Source organism: Dermacentor albipictus, unplaced genomic scaffold, assembly GCF_038994185.2.
Source record: "Dermacentor albipictus isolate Rhodes 1998 colony unplaced genomic scaffold, USDA_Dalb.pri_finalv2 scaffold_15, whole genome shotgun sequence".
NCBI classification, from domain to species: Eukaryota; Metazoa; Arthropoda; class Arachnida; order Ixodida; family Ixodidae; genus Dermacentor; species Dermacentor albipictus.
The window spans coordinates 13682867-13710766 of record NW_027225569.1 but is presented as its reverse complement, the minus strand read 5'-3'; the positions used below and the strand labels follow the sequence as shown (position 1 = coordinate 13710766).

At 46.2% G+C, this 27900-nt stretch overlaps 1 protein-coding gene across 1 annotated transcript in view; it reads right to left on the bottom strand.

The window, feature by feature from the left end:
* The window catches only part of LOC139051849 (leukocyte elastase inhibitor-like), a 31805-nt gene extending 9253 nt beyond the window's left edge, over nucleotides 1-22552 (bottom strand). The window contains exons 1-3 of the mRNA XM_070528869.1: nucleotides 22304-22552; nucleotides 15815-16040; nucleotides 8127-8406 (exon numbers count right to left, since the gene is read on the bottom strand). Coding sequence (XP_070384970.1) covers nucleotides 8127-8406; nucleotides 15815-16040; nucleotides 22304-22464 — 667 coding nt within the window. The 5' untranslated portion in view covers nucleotides 22465-22552. The remainder of the gene's footprint in view (nucleotides 1-8126; nucleotides 8407-15814; nucleotides 16041-22303) is intronic.
* Between the last annotated feature and the right edge of the window lie 5348 nt (nucleotides 22553-27900).

The following is a 27900-nucleotide window of genomic DNA, read 5'->3' as shown; positions in this document are numbered from 1 at the left end:
CTCAAAGTCGTTAAAAGGGCCCTGTACCTGACCGATTTAAAAGCATGTATGTAGAGGCGCGGCCAGTGCTTACGGGAGCACGGGAGCTCGTGGCAGCCCTCCGCGAAGTTCCACCGAGTTAACCTCGCGAAGCCTTAGCGGACGACTCAACCTAGCAGACAACTCGCACGAAATCATAATCATGTTCCTCACAGTCACAGCATCACATGAGAGAATTATCGGAACACGTCGTTACTATTGAGCGTTGAACCACTTTTGAATGAGTTGTCGGAAATGATAGGATTGGCTTATTGCCTCTCGGCTGATAAGTCGAGCAGCTATTTTGTGGTGAAAAGTGCCGTCGCAAGTCTACAAAACCTTATACAATTGCCTACGCGGACTTTATGCGTCAAGGACAAAGGGGACAACACTTCAGTGAATGAGATCGGGGTATTTTAAACCAGCGAGTTAAAACTTCCCTATTCATTATTCAAAATATTTAAAAATTGGCCTTAAATCTGAACCCTTTCCAGACATCTGTGTTATTTTTCCGGCGTTCATCAAAACCTGATCACTGTTAACTAGATACAAGATACTTAAGCAGAGCAATACATGACCCATGCACATGCCATTTTTTAACACTTCCATCGCAGGTCGCGTAATTCAACGTAACAACTACGAAGTTCCAGCAATTTGTCGCAAACCAAACCGGAAGTGTTTTCAAATCAAACTGTTCTAAACTTGTCAGTGACGTCAGCGAAACATTTACATTTGATCAAGTCATTCGGTGGCACAGAATAGTACAGGAGTTCGAGGTCAATAGAAACAGCAACACGGTTATTGTCTTGCCAGTCATTGAAGAATTCCACCACTTCTTCAAACTTAGTTGGGTCGTCAATTGACAAGAGCTTTAAGTATATTTTTTAAACATCGCTACATGTTTCTGCTAGCTTGCATTCTCTGACACTATAAGTCGGAGCGCACATTCCGGCTTTGCGTTTTTGCGGAAAATAACAAGTGAAGCTATTCTTCGTGCTCTTTTCAATAGGCCGAGATAAGTCATCTTGTTTGAAACTTTTGCAGAATTTCATTGCGTCATTTTTTTTACTTTTGTAAGTGCGATGTCTTTGTGAACTTTGAAAGTTGACTGAATGGCCTCATGCGCCTTTTAATAATACATCAACCTGTTCGTCCCCACGAAACCGCCTTGCTTACCAGCGGGGATAAATACGAGCGAATTGTCTTTTAGGATCTCAGCAGTTCTTCCCTGAACAGTATTTCGCCCCAGGCGGACGGGACCGGTTTGGCACATCTACTCCCTCTGATATACGCCTTTTCGACTGTACGTCAAGTACATGCTTTGATACTTGTCGTGCCGTCGCCGACAGCTCGAGAGCAGACTTCTTTGGCTGAATAGTGAACTTCGGCCCACATTTGACTACTTTCTCTCCCCCTGTGGCAGCATATTCTACCAGGCTTGACACAGGGAGTGTAGAAGCCTTCAGCATCAACGAGCCAGGTGCACATCATCGGCGACGTTGTACTACCGGACAGAGTACAGAAAGTACTCAAATGAGGGCCGAAGCTCGCGGTTCTGCCAAAGTAGTACCAACAAGAAAAACCAAAAAGGAAAACCAACATCTTTTGGCATTACTACAGAAATCACATGTGGATAAGACTGATTTAAAAAGTTAAATTCATCCTGTGTTAGAGTGATAAATAGACGAGGCAACCTAAAGTTTGCCCGCGCGGCACCAGCGCCGAATGCTGCCTTAGCGGACCGATGGAAGTTTCGAGGGTCGTCGCTGCGCGAGCGCGCGCCCGTGTTCTGTACGGCGGGAGCGCTCGTGCGCGTGGTTTTCGCGATGCCGAGTGCGACCTCACCAGCCAGGAAAGGCGGCACGCAATACTGATGTGTTGTTGATTGCCACAGCAGCCTCGAAAACACGAAAGGTCGTACGCCGCCCGTGAAGTTCTACAGATTTCCGGGGAAGTGGTACGAGAAGGGCAGACGACAAACATGGATAACTTCAGTGCGCCGAGTCAAGTAAGTCTCATACTTTCGCATTCGCGTGTAATATCTTGAAAGCGGAATAGTCATATGCCTGTCTTTAGTGCACGGCCGTTTGTCTAGTCGTGTCGCGTTGTTGAATTGTGGTGGCATCCGCCGTTTGCTAGCGGTAAATGCATGCGTGTGGCGCCGCTAAGCTCTACGACGCGTGCTCGATTCCCAGCGACGGCGGCCGCATTTCGATAAGGGCAAAATGCAAGAACACCCTTGTTACCGCGTGCTTTGATTTTTGTGCACGTTAATGAACCGCCAGAGGTTAAAATTATTCCTGAGACTCCCCATTACAGCGGGCCTCATAATGATTTCGTGGTTTTGGCATGGTTTTGGCACTTAGAACCCCCGAATTTATTTGATTGCACTGTGCCTTCCCTCGCGATCGGCATGGATGAGCTCAAGAGAATTATTTCCCTTTTCCAAACGCTGCAACTTAAATTACTAGTTGTGCAGGTAACGAAAGGGGCCGCGCGCTACTTTTGTGTGGTAGCAGACCGTATTTAATGCAAGCCGCGGTCGTCGCGTGCGTCGGGAAGCGGCAGATCGGAAAGCAGCCGCTCGAGACGTGCGCGTTATGTTTGTTGTTTGCCCATGCTTTCTAAGTATCTAAGCGTGCAAGTATCATAACTTGTAGTGGTACCACTCTTGTAGAATCATATGTGCACACAATCACAGGAACGTTACCTTTGCAAACATATTAATGGGAGTAATTTAATCCCCACAATAAATAGGCACACATAGTGCTTCATTTATATGCGATGCAGATTGAAGCGGCGCCAAACAGACCGATGGCTATCACAACAGTCTTCTCAGCAGTCAGCACCACCGGGACATGTGCTTTCGTGTTGCAGTGACACAGCTCTTGAGCAGCAGCAAGACACGTGTCAAACAGACTCCAGAACATGCCTTTGTGAAGTGACGGAACCGTCAAGAAGCAGCCCAATGGATCTGCAGACATCGAGTAGTATGACAACAGAAGTTCCTGCTGCCATGTGACTTATGTTGTAATTGAAATAAAAGTGGCTAAATTTCTGAACATGATGCGTACCTCTAACTCGACGTTGTCTACGATCTTGTCGGACACCTGTGACACGCACTTGGCTTTCACTGTCACATCACCGTCCACAATTTGTTCAACGCCGTACACGTTCGGAAGCAGACGCTCTCCTATCGTGAGGTTGCCGCCACGAAAAAAAGCTTTCGGCGTCGGCAACCTTCTTGAAACCGCACGGAAATCTTTGCACCGCACGGAAATCTTTGCATCGCTGTTGCCCAAGCAGGCGATCTGCCGCTGTCGAAAACGGAGCGCCGTGAGAACGAGCAGCGAAGAAAAGCGCGGACGGCACAATGTAAACAATGCGGAGACTGCGCCACGACGCGACCGCGCTGCTTGGCGTTTCCACATTGGGGCGCTGTCAGGAGAGGCGCAGTAGCGCCGCCTGGCCATGGTTTTCTAGTCTATGGCTGACTTACGCAATCGTGTGCATGCTTATGGATGTAAGAACTTCAGCTACCAGTGCCTCACAACAATAGAGGTACTATGAAAAACCTGCGCCACCACAAGCGCGATAATGGTATGCCGTTTAACGAAAAGTGGTGTTCTTTGAGCCTCGCACGTGAAACGGCTTGCGCTTCACGTGCGATGCAGCCGCAGGTAACACGTTCTAGCTCTTAGATATTTCGTTATGGTTTCATACGTGGTGGAAGTAGGCACCCAGATCTGTTAAACCCCTTTTTAATGTTGCTTCTGGGTAGTTTAGGGTAGTGAAAAAATGGCTTGATAATTTCGTGCTCTGATTCTCCTATGGCAAAGTCGTGTTCATTCTATGCAAGCTAGTTTTAATTCAAAGTTGGAGCGACTTAGTGCCGCTGGTTTTGTCTATAGTTTTTTATCTGCTTTACAGCGTTTGCTAGAAAAATGGAAAGTCGTCGGAACTGTTGGAATCACCTCATGGCACTTATTGCAATTTACGAATTATAGTTGGCGAGACTGCAACACATATTCACTTGAAATGAATCTCCATTGTAGCACCAATTTCACAATATTGACACGTGTACTTATCTTTATCGGGCAACCACGTTTCGCCGCTTAACAAATGTAATCGCATAGCGAGGGACGCGCCTGCATGTATCCGACGTTTCTGGAAAGTTATCGACGCTTCTATCCGCGTGTCTGTTGTCGCCGAACCTTGTGTTATCAGATTTCATCGCCTGACACGAATGGTGTAGAACTTTGAGGAAGACACGCGGGCCCCATCAGTTAATCTGGAACATTCGACGACTGATCTATAAAATTGGGAACATTGGTTGCGCTTACTAGACAATCACATGAAAGAAGACAGGACAGGCGCAAAAAAGCGCAAAAAAAGCCGACGCGCTTGACCCGCTGATCAGTTTTTCCGACGATCACCGACCGTGTTCGCCGCTATCGTTGTGCTATAAGTGTAGCCTGTTTTTGTGGGCACAGGTTCGCCCAATAAAAGCTTGTTTTGTATTCCACCGTATTGCTTCTTTCTTCACCGTCACTACCACGTGACATCTGGTGGAGGCGCTGGGTAAGTCCGGTTATGAATGGAAATTCTTGCCGTGCAGATTCCAGTCGGCGTAATGAGGTGCCCTCCAGCGGTCCGAATTTGGGGGCCCTCCCATGCAGTCTTAACCTTCTTCAACTGGGCGGCGATGTGTCCACTCATTACGGAGTAATCGGCCCCTGTGTCGACTAAGGCAGTGACTGCGTGGCCGTCGAGAAGCACGTCAAGGTCGGTGGTTCTTTGTCTGGCGTTGCAGTTAGGTCGTGGCGTCGGATCACGGCTGCGTCGTGTTGAACTGAAGCTGGAACGTCGCTTCGTCAAGTCGTCTTTCGTCGGTGTAGTCTTGGCTTCCTGACTTCGTCGGGACGGCGGCATGTCGTCATTAGGTCGTCGAGATGGTTTCTTCGTCGTCTTCGTCGGCGGCGGAGGATCTTCGTCAGTTCGACGAACAGCAACCGCACCTCCATCGGTTGCTGCTTTTAGTTTTCCGGATATGGGCTCGCAGAGCGGCCCCGGGCTGGGCCGGTGTATGCTCGCCGCTGCGGCGACAGGTAGCGGCCTGGTGACGGCGAACGGGACGGTCGGCGAGGGCTCCACTGAGTAGCGGCGAGGTAATCGGCGATGTCACGAGGGCGTTCACCTTCCCTCGGGCGCTGTACGTTCACGGCGAAGCCTCGCAATCCCAGGTCGCGGTATGGGCATCGGCGGTACACGTGCCCGGCTTCGCCCAGTGGTAGCAGAGCGGGCGGTGGTCGGGGGCGCGCCAAATGTCCGTCTTCCTCGCGTAGGTGCGCTGGGCGACGGGTGGGCGTGCTGGCGGCGGCGGCGGTGGACGACGGAATTGCGGCGTTACAGGGACCTGGCGTTGTCGCGGAGGGAGAATCTTGACGTCGCTACCTACCTCCAGCGCGCCGAAGAAGCCCTACAGCTCGCCCGCCTACGGATCAAGACCCAGCAGCGTACCGACAGCCGACACTACAACCTCCGACGACGCTTCGTCGAGTACCAGCCCGGCGACCGTGTTTGGGTATGGACCCCGATACGCCGGCGAGGACTCAGTGAGAAGCTGCTGCGATGCTATTTCGGACCCTACAAGGTCATCCGACGTATTGGCGCACTAGACTATGAGGTCGTGCCAGACGGCATTTCGCCCTCACAGCGGCGCCGCGCACGATCTGAAGTGGTCCACGTGGTGCGCCTTAAAGAATTTTACGGACGCTGATGAACTTCCTTAGTTTGTTGTTTTCTTTGCTACGAGTGCTTTTCTTTGTTACTTTTGTTTGTTTGCAGCATAGGGTCGATGCTTTTTAAGAGGGGGGTAATGACATGTGTACTTATCTTTATCGGGCAACCGCGTTTCGCCGCTTAACAACTGTAATCGCAGAGCGAGGGACGCGTCGAGAGAGGGACATCGTTGCAGCCACTTGAGGCTGCGACGATGGCAAGACCTTGCGCAGTTCTTCGCGCACGATGGCCCTGATGGTCTTGCATAAATCGTCCGTGGCCAGTGATTGAATTCCGGAGTAGCTTGTTGGCTTGGTGCGTCGGTCAAATTGCCGGTTCCGCAATTCCAGTGTCTTCTCGATGCTCATCGCCTCACGAAGAAACTCGTCGACCGTCTTCGGTGGGCTTCTTGCCATACCGGCGAAAAGTTCCTCCTTTACGCCACGCATCAGTAGACGTACTTTCTTCTCCTCGGACATTTCTGGGTCGCGGTGGCGGAACAGACGGCTCATTTCCTCAGTGAAAATCGCGATCGTCTCATTCGGCAGCTGCGCTCTTGTCTCCAGTAGAGCTTGGGCTCGCTCTTTTCGCACGACGCTTTGAAATGTTTGCAGGCAGCCGCTTCGGAACAGGTCCCACGTCGTCAAGGTGGCTTCTCGATTCTCGAACCACGTCTTGGCGGCGTCCTCCAATGCGAAATAGACATGTCGTAGCTTGTCGTCGCTTGCCCAGTTGTTAAACGTAGCGACCCTCTCATACGTTTCCAGCCAGGTTTCCGGGTCCTCAAATGTGTAACCGCGGAACGTCGGTGGTTCCCTGGGCTGCTGCAGGACGAAGGGGGACGCTGGGGCTGCCATTGTGGTTGCCTTGACCACAATCTTCTTGGTCTTCTCAGGTAGAAGTCCGTGCTCCGGGGGCAGCTGTTGAAGACGGCGGCTTCCTCGGTGGTCCGGGACTACGTTGGTGTTCTGTTTTCGGTCTGGGCTAGGATCACGGCTTGTCGGGGGCGTCCTGTACATGGACGAAAAGCACCTCCACCAGACTTCAACATAAATCCAAGTCTCCCCGTGATTAAGCAGCAACAGCTCAGAAGTCTGCTTCGACGATACAAAGACTGCTTTTCGACGTCATCAAGGATTCGACAAACACCAGTCGCAAAGCATCGCATAATCACCGAAGAGAGCGCTCGACCACTACGCCAGAGCCCTTACCGAGTTTCGACGCGAGAACGCGAAGCTATAAGACAACAAGTCGATGAAATGCTGCGCGACGACATCATCCAGCCGTCGAAAAGCCCGTGGACGTCTCAAGTTGTTTTAGTGAAGAAAAAGGACGGAACCCTACGTTTCTGCGTCGATTATCGTCGACTGAACAAAATCACGAAGAAAGACGTATAACCCCTCCCGCGGAGAAGCGTCGATAACTTTCCAGAAACGTCGGATACATGCAGGCGCGTCCCTCGCTCTGCGATTACAGTTGTTAAGCGGCGAAACGTGGTTGCCCGATAAAGATAAGTACACGTGTCAGTATTATTTAAAAAGTGTTGGAAGAAATACATGGGTGTTTCAGTTACCTTTGTTCTTACGAAAGTTCATCTTAGGAAAAAAGTCAGTGGAACAGCAGACCTCTCACGGCGAGAATGATGGTGCATTTCTCTGAATTGGTGTCATTCTGGAAATACATTTAAAGTGGATACGCCTCGGATAGTCATCGACTACCAATTCAAAACTTGCAATATGTGCCCTAGATAAATTAATTAAGAGCTTAATTAGAGAGCCATAAAATAAGTTTATTGTGTGCTTTGATTTTTGAAGAAAGCTATGTTCGCCACTCTGAATGATAAATCTCAAGGAATAAAACTGCGTTATATCTGACAGGTGATATTTAAAAAAATTGGGAAAACAAAAATAATCATCCAGTATATCAGACACGAGTTTGCAACAAAGCTTTAGTTGATAGAGAGCGTTTGTCACCGTCTCTGCATTTTCGTCTATATCTAGTAGTTGCGCCGACGGCGATCATGAACATCGTAATCACTGATGGCTACAAAGTTTCTCAGCCATAAAAATTAAACGTTTTTAGTTGCATCGCCTCACACGACTCCCACATCGAATTTATTGCAACCAAAACAGAGTAGTACCCCCAAAGGAAGTATTACATTGTATATAATTTAATATGGCAACACTGTGTGAAAAAACGTGGAGTTAGGCCAGCGGTTCAGCAGAAAAGGGTCATCTACGTTCGGTGCCGCCAATAAAGCGAAACGCACATCTCTCATGGTACTCTGATTCTTGACCGAGACCCATTGAATGAAAATGGTTACGCACCCTTGGGCATGACCTCTTCCGGCTCGAAGGCGCGCGTGTAGAGGCCCACGTACTGGTCTATCTCCTCTCTGCTCTGTTCGGCCGCGTGCACAAAGTCCCAGCTAAAGCGCTCCAGTCGCTCTCCCATCTCCTGTCCTCCCGGGGCCTGGGCCCCAACAGTGCGACCAACGCTGCAGTCGTGGTGCACGCTGTTCATGTAGCCCATGTCGAAGCGCAGTTGGGGCTCGCAACGCCGTCGATTGGGGATTCCACTGTCTCGCTCCGTGAAGTAGTGGGTAACCTGCGCATAATTTAGAACTCTGCGTTCATGTTCATTTCCACTCACGAAACAACAGCTTGCTTCAACGAAGAACAGCCTCATTGTAGGTCACGTTAACTTTAGCCTGACGTCCGTCACTAATAGAGCGATATATCTGGCTGCACGATATTGAAAGACGAAGTCTTTCTTAGCGATTCGCCGCCCTTTTTCCGTATCGGGTATTTTCTAGGCTCCCATCGCACTTTGGTCCTGGAGATAGCGCAGCCTAAAAATGTGGGCCGATACATACCCCTCGTAGCACTTGCCGATAAGAATTTCGCCATGATTGTGTGTCCGAGAAGGTAGAATCGAAGACCCTTATACATTTTCCTCGTGCCGGACAGCGCGTGGATGCTCTTGATGCATTTTATTGCAATATCAGGTCTACGAACACTCCACGCGATCTTTCGTCGTCATCGATTACTGCGCATAAAGATGTAGATTTTTCTTTTTACTTTTATTAGGCTTTACGATGAACATTACGCACATTAACTGTGTGCTTTCTCTCTGTGTCGGAATTTGAGCGCCAAGTGGCGTCATATGTCTATCCGTGTTTGTGTTCCAATCGCACGGACTGGTGCACCAAAGCAGCAGTATTCTAAGGTCACGGGCTGTTCACATCATTGCTTGCCCGGATCGAATTGCAACTCATCTATGCCGAACACTGCCAGCTTGTGCCACCATTTTCGCACACGTAGTAGACGTGGCAGTACCCGTCGGTGTTCGGTTTCTGAAGTGAAGCGCGGCGTCCCTCAAATAGCGCCAACATGCATCCACGTGTCAGTTGTCAGAACGCCAGCCGAGAAGCTTCTGCGAAACGTTAATCGCACTTAAAGGTGGACGACCCGCATACGAGCCAGGATCACTCCGCAGTGAAGACGCACGAACCACGCGCTGCTGCGTGTGCGGCGAACGCTGCAGCTTACGGCACGGCGCTGCGGAAACAGCAGGCCGACAATGCCGACAAAACCCTGTAGTTATCCGCGGAAAGCGGACGCACACCGAGCCCGTCATGAGCATGCCGCAGTACATGAACGCGAGGCCGACGCAAGGTGACGGTGCCGACAAGACCCTGTCGTTCGGAGTCCGTGCTACTCGCGGTCGTCGCGTTCTTTCTGCCCATGCAAGTATGTGCACATCACTCCACGCGTGTTTACTTAGCCAGACTATGTTTACTACAGGTAAAAACCGCCACTAAACTTACGAGCATTAGTCCATGTAATATTCTAAGATGTTTCTATCGCGTTGATTGCTTCGCCCTTATGCGAAATTGTGAATTCTTAATAAATAAATAACTCAAATTTTCTTACAGCTGTATTTCAACAGACGACATCTAGCACAGAAGGCTCGTGCTTGCGCTTGGTGTGTTCTTCTTCTGTTACGTCCGTGTCTTTCCTGTTGCGCAATATTACTTCGGTAGAATTACCAACTTGCCCAGAATACTGCTCTCATTCAGAAGCCTGATACTGCGACCATTCTACTATGGACATTGTTCCCCCTATAACGACGTGCCTCATGATCGCATGGTGTTTGGGCTGGTTAAATTCCACAAATTATTTAAAATTGATTAACCTATCACAATATGTCATAATATGTGTCCACCGCAAAGATAGTGGAGTAAAAACGTTCCGAGTCCGACGCTGCTCCTGCTCCCTTCAGGCAAGGAGCGCAACGATAAAGTGTGGTGGGTGGTGACTCTACCCCTATCACACGCGCGAAGCGGTAAGGAAGAATTTCTCTTTCAGCGACTCGAGGTTGAATCGCCTTTCAGACTTTCACATAATGAACGTTGCATCGCTGTTATATCAACAGATACACATGACGCCTAAACCTAAGCTGGTGGTTGATTCCTATTCAAATGTTGGCCTATTTCACACATTTTCGCAAGTTTCTCGAATTTAGCAGTGGGTTTAATTTGATATCACATTACCAGGCACTGCTTGCATGTGTTGCCCACAATAAATGCAAAGTGGATGTTGTCTGCAGCGACACAACTCAATACATGCCAATTAAGCTGCAACTGAACTGGTGCATATCTTATGGCTGCGGCGGAGGCAGAGCACAAATTCTTTACTTCCGCTGTCTCAGCCTTGTTTAATACATAGCTGTTATTCAGAGGTATCGCGAGTTTGCAAGTCTTGGAACCATCAAGATTCTGCAATATCTTAGGTAGGTTGATCAAGACGACAATAAAATTTAACTGTGAAAAAATTGCACCTGGAGAGTGCAACGATTTCAGAGTGTTGCATGTGGCTATAGGGAATGCTAATACTCCAGCAAACGTGAGAAAGGGAAAAAAAATCTGCTATAAAACATATTCTTGACCCGTACGATTAGCACCTAGTACCTTTGTGCATAGGAGCTTTGCGTTAATTTATTACATACTGCGGACTGTAGGTCTAAGGAGGTTAGGCAACATAATCGTCACCCTCTTCGCCAGCCTATTTATCTCCATTGCAGGACGAAGGCCTCTCCCTACAATCTCCAGTTACCCCTGCCCTGCGCCATCCGATTCCTAATAGCGCCTGCGAATTTCTTAGTTTCATCACCGCATCTAGTCTTCTGCCGTGTTCGACTACGCTTCCCTTCGCTGGGCACCCATTCTGTAACCCTAATGGCTCACTGGTTATTCTACCTACGCAATACATGACCTGCCCAGCTCCATTTTTCTTCTCTTAATCTCAATTAGAATATCGGCTATACCTGTTCGCTCTCTGATCGAAACCGCTCCCCCTCTGTCTCTTAACGTGATGCCTAGCACTCTCCGTTCCATCGCTCCTTACGTGGTTGAAGCTTCTTTGTCAGTCTCCAAATTTCTGCCCCATATGTAAGCACCGGTAAGATTCACTGACTGTTCGCCTTCCTTTCGAATGGTAATGGTGAGCTTCTTGTCAGGAGCTGACAATGTCTGCCGTGTGCGCTACAACTCCTTTTTATTCTTATGTGAATGTCCCTCTGATCATAGGGGTTCCCTGTGAGTAATTATCCTAGGTAAACGTGCTCCTTCACAAATGCTTGAGGAGCTTAATAGAGAGAGTGAAAGAGTGGGGTTCAAGATTAATATGCAGAAGACAAAGATAATCATGAATAGCTGGGCAAGAGAACAATAGTTCAGGATCCCCATTGAGGCTCTAGAGAAAATACAAAATAAGCGAAAAGACAAATAGCAGTAAATTTTAGAAAATATTAACGGTAAAGAACTCCAGCGAAATATTGCACATGAGGAAAAGATAAATTAAGTGTATCTCTTCAGGGAAAATAAGCTGTTAGCTTATATGATGGTGGTGTAGGGTATACGTCTGGTCGTTAGATATGTCTGGTCGTCGGATACCAAAAGTTTGTTATTTATAATGTTCAGAACCATTCTTAGCATTCGTTCTATTCTAGTAATGTTTAGTGTAAGGGTCTAAAACGATACGTAGACGTTTGAGTTTAGGTCTGATTAGACAGGCGGTATCCGCATAGTTTAACATTAGCGAGGGTTCCTTTAAGCTTATGCCTTAAAGAAGTTACAAATGTTACATACATGAATGTTCCAAGACAAGTTGTTAGTCAGTGTCACTCCTCGCAATTAGTAAACGAAAACGCCTTGTCAATCACCTTTTCGCAACGTTATTCAAACTAATGCTTATATTATCTGGATTATTTGTGGAATGAACTTCTTTGCACAATGTACTGTGTATGTGCGATGCACAGTGTGTGTGTCCTGATGTGCGGTTGCTTGGACTGCCACACGATAACGGTTGCTGCCCAGCCTACAAGATATTGATCTCGATCCACTGCTACAAGTCATTTATGAGTTGTGCTTTAGAAAATTCAAGGGGCGCGTAGATATCCCTACGTGGATGAATGCGAAAGCACTGTGACTAACGCGCGATGTCCATGCTCTTTAAATCATCTCGATTGAACTTCGCCTTCATTAACAACAAACGTTGTCGGTTGGACTCCCAGCAAACGTCGTGGGTTCGAGTGTCTAAATCAACTCCACATTATTGAACTGTTCCTCAAAGAACTACGCCTTAGTTAGCACCAATGCTAGTGTGTTTGACTCTCACCAATGGGTGAGGATTCGACTCAATTCGCAAATTTATTCATCAACAATGTCAGTTTTACATAGACGTGTATACAAAATAGGTACTAGACAGGGAGCCCCAAAGTTAGAAACCGTCAGGGGGACTCGCAAACATGAACAAATTGGCGGAAAACGAGATGTACATCAAGCAGTAGTAGCGGCAACTTCGGGGACATATTGAAAAAGTAAATTGTAGAGAGAAAAGCAAGAATATATAAAAATATTCAATAAGACAACAATTCCTAACAAATCTTCTCTAATAAACAAGCAATGTCATTTATCAATGTAAAAAAAAATTGGAGCAATATAATATGTAGTATTATTCCTACGTCAATTATTACTATTGCAATCACAAAGGTCGGCTCTTAGGATCAAGAACGTTGTTGAATAAAATATTTATTAATTTGCTTCTTTATTACATACTCTGTGTGCTTACTTCATGGTATGTAGAACAGAATTCCACAGTTTGAGTCCTACAAATGTGGTAGTGAACTTACCTTAGCTAGGGCCCACTATAGATAAAAGATGGTTATCGATTTTAGAGAACCAAGTAATGTTAGTATTTGCAAAAACTTCATCGACAAAGCTATCTGCATGTGCAATGTTCCGAAATAAGTTATATCATAATTGACAACATTGAATGAGCTGATGAAGAGGCTGGATGTTTAAACTGCAATAAAGTGGCGTTGTATTGGATAAGAAATGGGTGAAAGTCACGAAACGAAGCGCGTCATTTTGCAGGCGTCGAAGTTGACTGAGGTGTGTGTGAAGTATGTGTTGGCCCAGGATGATACGCACGAGACAAATGGCGGTGAATGCGTGCGTGATAAAGGGAACGGATAATGTGCGGCTATTGGCGCGTTTAGATTAAGTCGCGTATTTCAAAAGAAAGCTTTACGGACAAGCGATTGCACATGAAGATTGAATTTCAGGTCCCTGTCTGAAAGTACGCCAACAAACTTTGTGCTATCAGATATTCATGGTAACTTGTCGTCAAGACTCGGACATACGGAGTGTTTCGGTGAACACACAATTTAAAAAAAAGAAGTGCCTATGACAGATAGCGCAATGCAGGTCCTTGAGCTGGTCTATTTTATTAAATGCAGGCATTACGTGCACAAAAAATTGAAATGCAAAGTCGAACGTTAACAACATTCAATAAAAAAGTTTTTATCTAATTACTGTAAGGCAGATATTGCAATTGAGTAGTTCTTGCTCGGCAGTTCGCAAAGCGGATCCACATGGAACGAATTCTCAGGATGAACTAGGGTGGTAGCTTGGGCTAGTTGGTAATTCATGATAAAAAATCACGTACAGCGCGAAGGACGAAGGCTGCGAGAGACAGTGACTTGCTGTGAGAACAACCCTTGTAACTGCCTTTCATTTTCTGCGCATGCCCCCTCTTGCATAATACACACAATGTGACAGCGCAATAAAATATTGCTGGAAGTCGGCGCTGTGTATATCGTCTTTCGCAGTCCTTGTCCTTCGTGCTGTACGTAATTTTTTTTTCTCAGGATGACATCTGTTTCGAGATACTAGTTCCCGATGTTTGCGGAGAAATCAATCGTCGTTCCAGATACTTTTGTGCTTCAGTTCATCGAAGGGCGTTTTTTTAATGAAGTAAGTCGAACGACAGTGCATTTTTACCACTTGTGTGACGACGCACATTTCGTAAATGGTGTCATCTACACAAATAATTTTATTGCACATACACCTTGCAGTTTTAACCGCTACAATTTTGAAATTTAAATATGCGTCATAAGGTACTTGGTGTAAACCTTAAAGGAATTTTTCGGTAATTAGTCGGTTTGGAATTTAAATTTTGCGTGCAAGTCCGCCTATTTCAGTAGCCCTGCTTGTGGACTGGAATTGTGTTCTCTGGCAGAGGCAATACTTAAACATTTGTTAAAGTGTTCGGTGAAACACGCCATAGATTTTGAAATCATTGTTGGGAAGGAATGAAAAGGCATAAAACTGTTTTTAGACGATTGATGGTCAACATGGTCTTTCCACACCAGGATAATATTTCATGCGGATCAGCTTGAAGTTTTCGCTGTAGCTCGTCGACATTATTAGCGCAAGTGAATATAGTCGTATTATCTGCATAGAAGATGTTGTGGGTAGTGGTAAGAACATTAATTAGGTCCTTAATTATTGGAAAAAGTGGCAGGTCCAATACTGAGCCCTCAGAAACACCTTGATTTAAGTTCTTAGCAGATGAGACTGTGCCATCAATGTGAACAACTTGAGCACGATTAGTTAAATAGCTATACATTAACTGAAGTGGCCGGCCAGTTGAGCCGTAAGAGTCAAGTTTATAAGAATTTGGTGACTACCGGTTTCAAAATCTTCAGTTAAATCTTAGATGCACTTCCAACTAGCACGTCTTGATCGATTGCATCTTGATTTTATCGGTGAAAGTTGGAAGCGCAGGGTCGGTTGAATAACCTGTCCGAAAGCCATACTGCTTGGTGATCGATTAAAATTTGCTGGGCAGGATGGTAAATGTGCATGAAGTTCAATTATTTTACTGAAAAATCAAAGAATAGAAATAGGTCTGTAGTAATCGGGAAGGTTACGATCGCCTTTTTTGTAAACGGGTGTTATTCAACCAACTATCAGATAATTGGAAAATGTGCCATTTTGTTAAGAATGTATGCTGTGATAGAACATAATCAAAAACTGACTTGATAGCAGATGGGTGAACAGAGTCTAAGCCCAGTGCTGTAGACATAAGCGAAGATATAACGTGAAAAGCTTCCTCTGAACTCGTAGGTTGGCACTAGAAAGAATTAAGATGTTGAGAAGATGTCGGTAATAGGGGATCATGAGAACCGCAGGCACTACTACAATACTCAGTGAAGACATTCGCGATTTCCGCTAAATGTCGCGGGTTCGAATGCCTTCAGTATATCTCAATTTCCTGTGCCGTATTTAACTTTGCTCGAATTAGCACCAAAGGTCGTGGATTCGACTCGCACCGAACTACGGGCGTTCGAATGCCTAAATAACTATGTATCCTAATTTATTGTACCTTAATTAGCTTCGCCTTTATTACGACCAAAGGTCGTGGGTTCGACCCTCACCAAAGGTGAGGGTTCGTAGCCTTAATTAATAGCAATTGTTGCGAGTTTGACCCCTTTCAAACGTCGGGGGTTCGTAGCCTTTTGTGCAATCGTATGGTCACGCCGACAACGCCGGATTTGCCGCCTCATGTGCCCTTTAATACTTTCGCACTAAATCTCTGCGGAAGACGCCGTCTGCAATGAACGTCGGCCTACGCCAACCTACGCACTGCCTCGTTGCCAACCGTACCATCTCTCCAGTGGCAACATGAAGCACGGTGGCGATCTGGGCTGCCGTCTCTCCGCGAGAGCCGACGAGCAGTTCGTGAAGTGCGCTGGCGACTGCGTAGGGCGACAGGACGACGTTGTCGCCAGCTGAGGACGACCGTCGCATCTCCCGTAATAGGTCGATGCTGAACTGGAGCAGACTCCGCGATACAGCAATGTCGGAGCGGGATTCGATGTGAGGAGTTGCCCTGCGAATCAGTTGGCCGCACCAGAGACACATTTTTGCTGGACACACTTTATTCATAGAACATTCTGTGGGCCTAGTTGGTGCAAAATTGGCAAATATTTTTCAAAGCACTGACAAGGAGCACGGCACCAAAGAAGGCCATTCACAGAACAGACACTAAATGCTAGCGCATTTAGTGTCTAAATGCTAGCGCATTTAGTGTCAAAGAAGACACAGACACAGAACAGACACTAAATGCTAGCGCTAATGCCTATAAGATCCGCGAGTATGCTGGTTTAGCCAGTATGGGGAATGGTGCTTAATGCACGGATTTTCCTAAACTTCTCTCTGGCGGTTTCAAGCAGTTTCGCGACTTCCCAAACTGATCATATTTAACAAAATATTGCTCTGTTGATTGAGTACAAGTATCGATGGTTATACATGCGCGAAGAGCAGGCATGTACCCAAGATTTCTTTTCGGTGAAGCAGGCAACGCAAGACAAGCTTTCTATGCAAATGAGGGAGGATCCCTTTACTATAGAAGAAATGTGAATAATGCCCATCATTCGCCAAAAAGACGTACACGTGCGTTTCCTATTTGGCCCCCGTCAAAATGTGGCTGCCGTGATCGTAATCGAATCCTTGACCTCTAGCAATGCCATAGCCGCAAAGCAACCGCGGCGGGGCACGGAAATGCTGATTTGACGGTCTATCACTTCCGTAGTGTCGCATGCACCTTGCGGTGCGTTTTGAGTAATGTGGCTCTGCTTCTGCACGCCTTTTGCAATTTGTCCACTTGACATGCATGGTGCTCATTTTTGAGAAATTGCAAGAACCTACTGTACCGTACCTCAAAGTTAAGCTTATCCAGTTTCCCCGCAACCACCTTCGTATAGTAGTAGGGTTCCCTTGCCATTTCAAGTGACCTTTCCCACCTCCGTCCCTTTTATTGGAACTGCCTGTTCTCCTCCCTCCTCTCTACAGTTCTATCTACGTCCCCTCTGGATTCGTACGTTTGTAGAGAGGGAAGCGCTGCAGTTTCTGCAACACTTCTGAGGGGGGTGGCGGATAATTACAGCTATCAAGAGGCTGAAGTGGCGACATCCCGGTAGCTCAAGAGGGCATTCTGCAAATTTGACTCAGTGACATCTAAATAGAGTTTTTTTTTTGCTTTGTCTTTCCTCTCCGTCTCTCTCCTGTGATGTACACACGCTCTGAACCACCTCCCGACGCGATGTGCCAGGCAGCAGCAGCATCAGCAGCAGCAGAGGGGAAGTCGAAGGAAAAGGCAAAGAAAGCTTCGCTTCAAAATACGTCAAAACACTGCTAGGATAGGCGCCAACTTTCTCACGGAGGTTCCTGTAAACAGAGCAAATGAAGAGGTTTGACAAAAAAAATTGGCACATTCCGGTCTGCGTGGAAATTGACCAAGTGAATCCGCGGTGCGAGCCGAAAACGGTTCCCACACGCCAGGGTGACTTTCATTTAATGCGCAAGCACTATATGCCCTTACGCGAAAGTTCGGCATTGTTTCTGGCAGCATAACATAAAATATACTCGGATTTACATCGAATTGCTCAGGGATATTCCTGTAAACACAGTAAATTAATGTCCTTGAAAACAATATTAGGTTAATGTCGGTCGGAGTGGGAATTGAACCCGGGATGCGATTCAAGAACGCTTCACCGAGGCCACAGCGGCTCCACGGTTGTGGTTGATAAAATGTCTGCCTAGTGCATGCGTCATTCCGCACGTCACGTCGCAGTCATCAGGGGCGCAATCGGAGGTCTTTGTTTGAAACGCACTCTGTTCAGTTGCTGCAATGCCACAAAGCGGGCCGCAGGCACAATTTGTGAGAACGGGAGGGAGAGAGGAGCCAATCAGCAAGAGGTGAACTCTCCGCAAGTTTACGTGTCTTATTTGTCGTCTGCTTGCAGACAATATATTACACAACGAAATGTTTCTTGTCTTCCAATGAATAGAGTCTCTATATTAAAGAATGAATGTTTCCTTCTCAAGCTTAAACACGTTCTCAAATAGTATTGCGTATAATTACTTCAATTTATAACAATTAGTTTCTCCGCGTGGTCGCTAGGTGGTGTAGCGCACGGCGACAAGAAGAAAAATGGGGGGGGGGGGAACGGACGGCAACAGTGGCGCGTTTTTCGTGGGGTAGCAGCAACGTTCCATTAACCCACTGGTACCCGTTGCTGGGATCGAGTTTGCCGCAAAAGCAATTTCGTCTCTATAAATGAAAGCGATGCCAGAATTCGCTTTCTCCCATTTTTTGCAGACGCTTTTCGCACCTTCAACCGCTCTGCTTTGTCTTCGAGCAACGCCCGCGCAACAACTGAAGATCCCATTGCAAGCTCCATTTTCTCGAATTAGACGTATGGATCTGACCGGAACGTAGATTCCGTAGCCGCAACAGCCCTTTTATTCCAATCCAGTCTACCAGAGGCGCCACGCGAATCCAGTCTCCTTACGAACGATTGACCGCTGGAACTTCACACCTCTCGTCGCGTCCTACTGCTAGCAGAAGATGTGCTCGTTTTCGATATGATTGATAGGAGCGTGTCATCGTTTTGACAGCACCGAAAACACGGCCGCGCCCGGCGCCTGACTACGTCGACGCGGCCGAGGCCAATCGCGTGGCGTAACTGAATGCGCGCTCCGCACAACGATCTCCGTTCGCGCCCCTGGCTGACTAAACGTGTGGCCTGGCGCGTGCTTCGTTGGGCACGTGACGGCACTACCAATGGGTAGGAGTGTGCGCCATGTAAAGTGTATAAAATGAGCCTATAAAATAAACAGCATTATTGGAGGATTGAATGTCGCTGAGAGGTCCATCGAATTATTAACTACTCGAGCGCAAGAAAGCGCCTTGAGACGCTTGGCGCTTTTTAAGTTTTCCTTACCGAGGCACAGGCGAGAGCTTGCGCGAACAGGGAACGCGCAGAAAAAAAATACATTTAACTAAAGCGACTGTAACGCTTTCGCATTCACACACGTAATCAGTCTTTAAGTGTCATTGGCGAATTTTTTTTATTTATTACCGGCTTGGCGAAAGAAGGCCCAGCTCAGATTACATGAGCACGAAAAAAGTCGCAGTTTCGCCCTCAAGGCGTAGCACCGATTGCGGTAGCAAATGAGTGTACAGCAATAGAATGTAAGGATAGTCATATTATCGGCCATGTACACTTCGAAACATTTGCTTAATAACGAAACATTTGCTTCATAACTGAACTAACAAGCATATGATGCCAGCGCGCACGAGAAAACACATAACACTATGAGCGTGGACACTCGCTGTGAAATACCCGCGGTGGTTGCTCAGTGGCTATGGTGTTAGGCTGCTGAGCACGAGGTCGCGGGATCGAATCCCGGCCACGGCAGCCGCATTTCAGTGGGGGCGAAATGCGAAAACACCCGTGTGCTTAGATTTAAGTGCACGTTAATTAAAGAACCCCCGGTGGCCGAAATTTCCGGAGTCCTCCACTACGGCGTGCCTCATAATCAGAAGGTGGTTTTGGCACGTAAAACCCCATATTTATTTTTTTCGCTGTGAAAACCGCTGGTGCCATAAATGAAGCACCAGCAGCGAGCGACGTGACCTTGATGCGGTCTACCGCTTCAACCGAAGAGCGGCAAGTACACAGCACGCAGAAAGGATTGAGCCGTCCGCAGATCATCATCAAATACACGTTTATACAAATGTACACCGTTCGGGGTGTATATTTGCCACAGAACGATAATCGTCATCTGCCTTGCTTTCATTTACTCTCTTGAAAATGTTGCCTTCGCTACATTCCTGCCAAAATGTTCTGTCATTGGTGATAACGCGCATGCCGTTCGTGACTTGGAAGCACTGGGCTCGAAGCGTTAAGGAAAGCAAATGCGGACAAGACAGACGACGATTATTGCGTGGCAAGATACGACCCAAAGGGTGCACTATTGCTTGAGAGTGTAGTAGGTGCCACGCGACCGCGCGCCGCCCAGCAAAGCACTCACTTGTCGACGGAGTTGACGCCGACCACCCCTCCTCCCTCTCCGCGCTGCCTAACCGTTTGTTTTAATCTGTGGCTTTGCGTATGCGGGTACTTCATCAATTTGTTGCTGAACAAATTTGCAAGGGTGTCATCTTCAAAAATATTAGAAATGCACCATAGCGTACCTTGAATTTAAGATGATCCATTTTTTCCGTAATCGTTGCCATGTTTTGCAGTTGCGCTTCATCCCCTTCTTACATCGTCTTTCCTTTTCCCGCCCTCTCCCAGTATGCATGAGGCAAGCGAAGAGCGCAAGGCTATCATTAGAGAGTTTTAGTTTAACGTGTTTAGAATGGCAACCGGGCTTTACGGAATAGCGGGACCGAATTGCGCTTTCGCAGAACGCTAAATGATCCGTGGCGTTTGGCCACTGCCTCCTTTGATAGACGCCTGCCGCGTGAGCTGAGAAGGTTGGGCCGGCCCCTTTCAACCTCTTCACCACTGTCGACACCGAGCGCTAGTTGCGCGAGTAGTTGCAAACTATAATCACGTGCCCCTACCTCCGTGATTAAATCGGCGTGTGTTGTTAGTGAGGACCCCTGGTCTCACTGAGCCATGTGCCGAGCGCGCGACGGCCTCGTTGTCGTCACCTCCTCCGCAACAGGAAGTGTTGTCGGCCGCGAGGGCCGTCTTTCCGCGACTGCCCTTAACCACGGGAGCCTCCGCTACAACGTGAAATCGAGCCATGCGGCAGGCATCTTGTAAAAGAGCATTGGTTTACCGTACGCTCGCTATTTCTCAGACGTTACCCTCTTTGGGCGGTTTACGTAGTTCACGTCAAACAAGGCGGAGGTCCCGGCCGCCCACTCCAAACTGAATTTGGCTTTGCTGTTGTACAATTCACTTTGTTCAATGCAAATCTGTAAACTAATTTCGCTTAGTCTGGGCCACTTCGACGACAGAGTATTGTGAATACATACCTTTGTGGATTTTTCGAGGTCGCTTGTCGTTTTGCCCGCGTCAAGGACTAAGAGACTAAATTCTGGCATAAGCTTCGTTGTGTCAGCTATCGGAGAAGACGAGAAATAGGCGCGACAGAATTTGGCTTCTGAGATCGCAAGATCTTGAAGGCCATAGACGACGGGCTTTCACTCATTTCGCCGCGGATCGGTAAACAACGTGGTACTGGCTGTCACTGAGCTGTCTCTCCTACGTCTCGGACGCACATGCAAGGCTTTGCGAATAGATAAAATCTATTGTGTACCTTGAATGTGAAATTTAAAGAGTGCATTTTATTGGCGTCCCTCAAGGAAAACGTCGCCATCACGCTATCCTAAAACTCGCTTCCTGCAAAGTTAGTTTGTTGAACGGTAACGCTTTTTCCCCATACCTGCCTACTCTCTTCCATGATATTTACCTCCCCTCCGGACTGTTGAACCTTAGTATAAAGTTTAAAGGATAGTATAAACGTGAGCCCCATAGTTTATGCAATGCTTCGGAACGGGGTAACGGATAAAAACAGCATTCCACAGGGCAGTGTAGACAGTGATTGAAAGGTCAAAATAAGTGTATAACGTCGCCTTTACACTCTGCCGCGCTCCTGCCATGGATATACACGCTCTGAACCACCTACCGACGCGACGTGCAAGACAGCGACTGCAGCTGCAGCAGTTGAAAAGTCGAAGCAAGAGGCAAATAAACCATCGCTTTAAAAGGCCGCCACACTCAAACTGCCGCAGTAGCAAGACTATGGGAACAGAAACGTCGTAACACGCTCGTTGTGAACACCGCCATTTGCGACTGTCATAGCTGCGGCAGAAGTCTCGCCGTTGTCCAGCCTCGATACGGATGACACACATTCTAGTATTCTAGCGTATTATGCTGCAACGAAACTCTTGCGCCACCCTTCACTGCTCTGGCGAGGGACAACATATGCGGTGTTTCGCCGTAAGGACGTCAGGCAGCGCCACCGCTCTTTTCACTAATTTAACATTTGCTTCCTCGCATCGACAGCACGCGAATTGTGGCGTGGCGGTTTTTGTACGACACAAAGCAGAAAATGCGTTTTAACGATAAATAAACATCGTAATAAGGGTGTGTTTGCGTAAGTTTCTGTGCGCGCGATCTTTTCACTATCAGTTGAAGGGCATCGCAATATTATTATATAATCTTGAATTACTTCTCAGAATTAAACCCCTTGCCTTCGTAACATCGCCTGCTAGCAAGAAGCGGACCACAGATTGCCTTCGTGTACTCCAACCGCTATAAATTGGACATCTTCAACCGCTTCACTCACCACCCACTGGACGATTGGCTGACGTGCTCATGGATTAGGGCATTCGCTGTCGGTGTTGGAGAGGATCCGCCACTCGCTTGACTACGGGGTGGGCTATATTCACCAACGGGTGTCGACACTGGAACCCTGTCGCGAGCCTGTCGGCTTGTCTTCTGACCCATGCTTTGTTTTCCGCTGTAACAGCTGCCCCTCACAAGGTTGGTTGGTTGTCCCTGAGCTTCCAAGGAACTGCAAACGCGACACCACCAATTTTTCTTCTTCTGGCTTCCAAGCGGTTTACCCACTACGCCACAATATAGAAGAAGCCGGCACTTTATTAGTGTGTTTAGTTAGTGCAAAACACGAGAACCAAATTAAAACCTCAAATAACAATAATGTCTGAGTAATAAAACAATTACAAAGCTGAGTAGAAAGCTAAATAGACGAATTTGTTTAACTGCAGCAATAAAATAAATGAAGCAATGAGAGCATTTAAAAATTTAACAAAGCAGTCGTATACTGACACAATTAAAGTTGTAAACGGCAATACAGGCTACTTATGGCACTCAAGTGGACATAGCCCAAATGAAATTATGGGTTACGAAGTTAGCAATGACCCAAGCTGCCCAACTGAAATGTGCAAATGTACTGCTTCTTCTCGTCATCCTATTTTAGATGATGATGATGATGATGATGACCTTAAGAATCAAAGTTCTTGCTCACGTTTGGAGGATAGACGAACAATCTTCTTCCAGTTACAAAGCAATTGGGAAAATTCACTACAAGTGATAAGATGCAGGCGCTTTTCTATTGTATTAGGCAATTATCTGATAAACAAACTTCAATTTTCACTGCTAAAGCATGGGTGCTTCAGATGATGGCGAGGCATGTAGAACATTGCAAGCTTTTGCACAATTCCGAGGCGAAAAAATCAGTAGAGACATTTAAGACTGGCTACGTGTGCGAATGCGAAAGCATTATAATCACTTTGGCGAAATTGTTTTATTTTATTTTATACGCTCATGACGTGGCGCCGCCTACTCCCCATTAGTTGCGTCGTCACGTGCCCAATGATGCGTGCACACACGCGATAGGTACACCTTAATTCAGCGAGAACCGTGGAGCCAACGTGGGGTTGGGGAAGCTTGCTCGTCCCGCACCCCTGAGGTCCGGGTTTCATTCCCACGCAGACCTAGCAGAGAGTGACAAAACGCATTGTTTCATTGCGTTAACAAATATGTGAAAACCACAGCCACATTATCGCCGTCACCATGATGTTCCACACAAGGTCCAACGGTGATAACACCGTCGCCGCGCGTTGTATGCTGCACGTGCGAGTGAAAACCCGCAAGGGAAGCCGATGAGCGACACCTTGGTTCCACCAACGACGAGAGCGCTCCTTCGTCTCGGCGAAATCGTGCCACCAGTCTCAGTAGTGACAGCGCCGAAGGGAGCGTCACATTAGGGCCCAACCACTGCCGTGCGTCGGTACGCTTCGGCACGCGCTGACAAGCGAACGCGTCGCTTCGCGTCCGTAGGAGGAAAATGGCACGCAACCAGTGGACACAAACTCTGACGCGCACCGACGCTCGCTCCCGGGCGTCGGCGCACTGTTGCTGGACAATTTTGTCTGTATCCGTCAAAGTCAGGCCTAGGATGGATGGAAACAACTTTATTGTAAATCTGGCAAAGCTTAATGAGCCGGACTCAGGTCTCCCATGAGGAGACTTCGAGGCCTTGCCTCGTCGCCGCCTCTCTCGCGTGCTGGACTGCCCACTCTTGTGTCTTGTGGTTGAAGCTGCGGACAGCGGCGGCCCACTTCGACGCAAGAGCCTACGGGGATACTACCGTTTTAGCTGATATAACAGAACACTCCCACAATATGCGTGAGAGCGTCGCTCTATTTGCCTGACAGAACCAGCAAAGAGCACTCGCGTGTTGCACGGGCAAAATGTGCCTTAATCGTACCGAAGATGTGGAAGGTTTGTGTCTGCAGTTGTCGCTAGATGACTGCCTGATAACGTTTCAGCTTGGGTTGACGTAGTAGTAGTATGTTTATTTGGCCATATTATATACAATATGCCCTCGAGGTGAGGCTTAAGGAGGTAGACCAAGCATACCTCCTGACAAGGCCTACACCCCGATCACACATCATGGAAACGGGGGCCGAATGGACAAAAAAAAAAGAGCAAACATGATCACAATAGAAAAATAGTTAATGATGACAATAATAAATATCAATTAACAATAAACAAAACATTATACAGAATTATACAGAACAAAGCAAGTATACGGAATTAGCTGAAATTTAACCGGGGGGGAAAAGAATCGTCAGTTTTTTCTTAAAAACAGACACAATATAACATTCTAAAGCAATCTGAGTAAGAGACTGGTAGGTATTACACAATGTTATAATTTGATTATCGGTTGTTTGTTTACCATAATTTGTTCTGGGTCTTACAGTAGATAGGGCAACGGAACCTAGACCATACGCAACGTTTCTTGAATTATAAGTATTAGAAAAAGAGTTAAAGTCATGCTTGATTTTATACAAAATGTGAAGAGCCAAACTAAAATTGAATAAATGAAAGAAATTGCGAACATGAAATGTTTCGAAAAGATTTGCTTCAACAGATGAACTTGAACTTAATAAACGTAGAGCTCTTTTCTGGAGAGAAAGCAATTTGTGTGAATCAGTTTTGTTGCATGTACCCCACACTAGGTTGCAATACACCAGGTGAGACTGAACAAGGGCAAAATATAACTGTTTTTTAACTTGTAGTGGGAGGAGATGTTTAACACGATAAATAACATAAATAGATCTGGCCATTTTTAGTCTAATGTAGTTTATATGATCACTCCAACCCAAATCGCTACGAAAAAACACACCAAGGAACCGGCAACTATGAACTTGCTCGATGTTAAAGTCATTAAAAAATAGTTTGATGTGATGATCTAATGGTTTGTTTTTTGGATGGAAGAGCATAAACTTTGTTTTGTTGACGTTTAATTGAAGTTGATTAACATAGAGCCAAACCGCTAACTCCTCAAGCCGGGTATTACATTGGTGTTCAATTACTTGGAGACTGGAGCCGGAAAAAAAGACATTAGTGTCGTCAGCATACATCATGATATTAGGAGCTAATGGAATGTTTACAATGTCATTAATACAGAGAATAAATAAAAGTGGTCCCAGAATTGAACCCTGAGGGACACCGAATTTTATCATACCAAAACTGGATTTTACATCATGAATCTGAGTGTACTGTATCCGTGCAGTTAGATAACTTTCCAAAAGTGAATTTGCCACTCCACGGATCCCGTAAGTCTTTAATTTGTGGAGCAGTATTGTATCGAAAGCTTTCCGCAGGTCGAGAAAAATTCCAACGGAAAAAAGCTTAGTTTCAAAATTGTTAATTATAGAATTTTTAATATCTAACAGAGCAGATTCTGTTGATTTACCTGCCTGAAAGCCATACTGTTGGGGGCAGATAAGATGTTTAGCTTGTAAGAAATTGTTTAGTCGCCTATAGAGTACACGCACAGCTAACTTCGAAAACAGAGGTAATACCGAAAGGGGACGGTAATTATTTGGGTCGTTTTTGTTGCCTCCTTTGAATAAAACGGTAACGCGCGCGATTTTTAATTTGCTAGGGAATACACCAGAAAGAAGCATTCTGTTACAAATATGCGTAAGAGGGCCAGCAATAAAGTTTACAGCACATTTGATAGGAAAAGCAGCAACTTAGTCATCTCCAGGTGAGCAGGTGTTCCTGAATGAATTAATGATAGAAATAACTTCATCCACTGAAGTACGGGACAAAAAAATAGATTCAGTACTGCAAGAGGGTAAGTATGAGTCAACAGACCGAGTTGAATGACAGCTAGCAGAGGGTCGGTATGCTCCGGCAACTAAAAAGTGTTCATTCAGCATATTGGCAAGTGAAACTCCAGCATAATTCACCCCATTGACTTTCAGCTCAGAGGGAAGACAATTCTTCCTGTTCCCTATAATAACGTTAATACCTTGCCAAAGTAATTTAGGATTGTGTAAGATTGACGAAAACTTATTAATATAGAAAGAAGATTTAGCTTTCTTTAGATCTGAGTTTAATTTATTTCGAAACTTCTTAAACTTACCTAAATCATCCGGGCATCGCGTTTCCAAAAAACGAGAGAACATTTTGTTCTTTTCTTTAATTTGTTTCAAAAGCGCTCCTGTCATCCATTCTTTTCTAGCCTTTCTATGTATTTTTATAGTTTGAGTTGGGAACGCAGCGTAATAGCATTCAAGCAGCTTCTGAATAAATATATCATAAGCACGGGACGAGTCATTTTCACCATGTACATCTACCCAATTAATTGTAGACAACAAGTGACAAAATCTGGAGATGTTCTTTTCATCATTAACTCTACGAGCGTGAACGCGTTTATTCAATTTGGTCGTATCAGGAAAAGGGGAAAAGAAAGGCAAGTGATCGCTAATTCCAGAAGGAAAAACACCGGATATGCAACTCTGAGGTGGGAAATTAGTGAAGCACAAATTAATGTTTCAGAGTGCAAGGATATGCGAGTAGGCAATTTAATAGTATTGTCACAACCATTAGACAGCATTATTTCATTTAAGTTAATCTTCAGAGCGTTATCCTCCAAAAAGTTAATATTGAACTCACCTAGCACAATGATACGCCAGTTGTTTTGGTTAGCAAACTGCAGAAAACAATCAATGAAGCGAATAAAATTGTCAGAATTTCCTTGAGGGGGGCGATACACAACCATAATAGCAACTCTATCAAAAGCAATGCAGACAGTTTCAAAATCAGTACAAACAATTGAATAATCCGACAAGACCTCAAAGCACAAATAATTTTGCACATATAAAGGTACACCACCACCACACTTTCCATCTCAAAATACTGAAATGGGTTTGTAACCAGGAAACTCGCTGACATCTGCATTTGAGGTAAACCATGTTTCAGTGAAGGCAATAAGGTCAAAATTAAAGTTCAGTTTAGTTAATTCAGCTTCTACTTCTTCTGATTTATTTTTTAGGCATTGACAGTTCAAGTGGTAAAGAGATAGTGTGTTGCGAGGATTGTAAGCACCATCCTTTAGAAAGTCGGTGAATGACTCGGCAGTAAAATAAGCCATTGTTGAGCAGGTGTATTGCGCAGTCTCGCGGCAACAGTGATTAATCCATCTTATCAATGTCCTCCTCACAAGCGATCCTGATGGCTCGTGCACCAGGTTGCTTTCGAGCGTAGATCTTTCCTTCCTTTGACCAGACGAAAGCGTACTTCATTTCCTTAGCCTTCATTTTAGCGAGCCACAGTAAATACCTGCTAGAAGCCGTCAGGTTATCAAAGAATCGAATGTCATCTTCGCATTCTTTGCGCTTTGAAATCCAGTCTGTTTTTGTGGATCGGTTGGCAAAACGGATCAAAACCACAGGCACCTTGTCTGGTTGAGATGGAAGGCGGTGTAGCCCTTCAATGTCATTTGCTACAAGTGTGGGCAAGTCAAGCTTCACAGCAAGGCTGTTTACTTTGCTCAGTAAATGTTCACCATCTGTCACAGGCATTCCATGTATTTCCATGTTTTGCCGCGTACTGTACTGG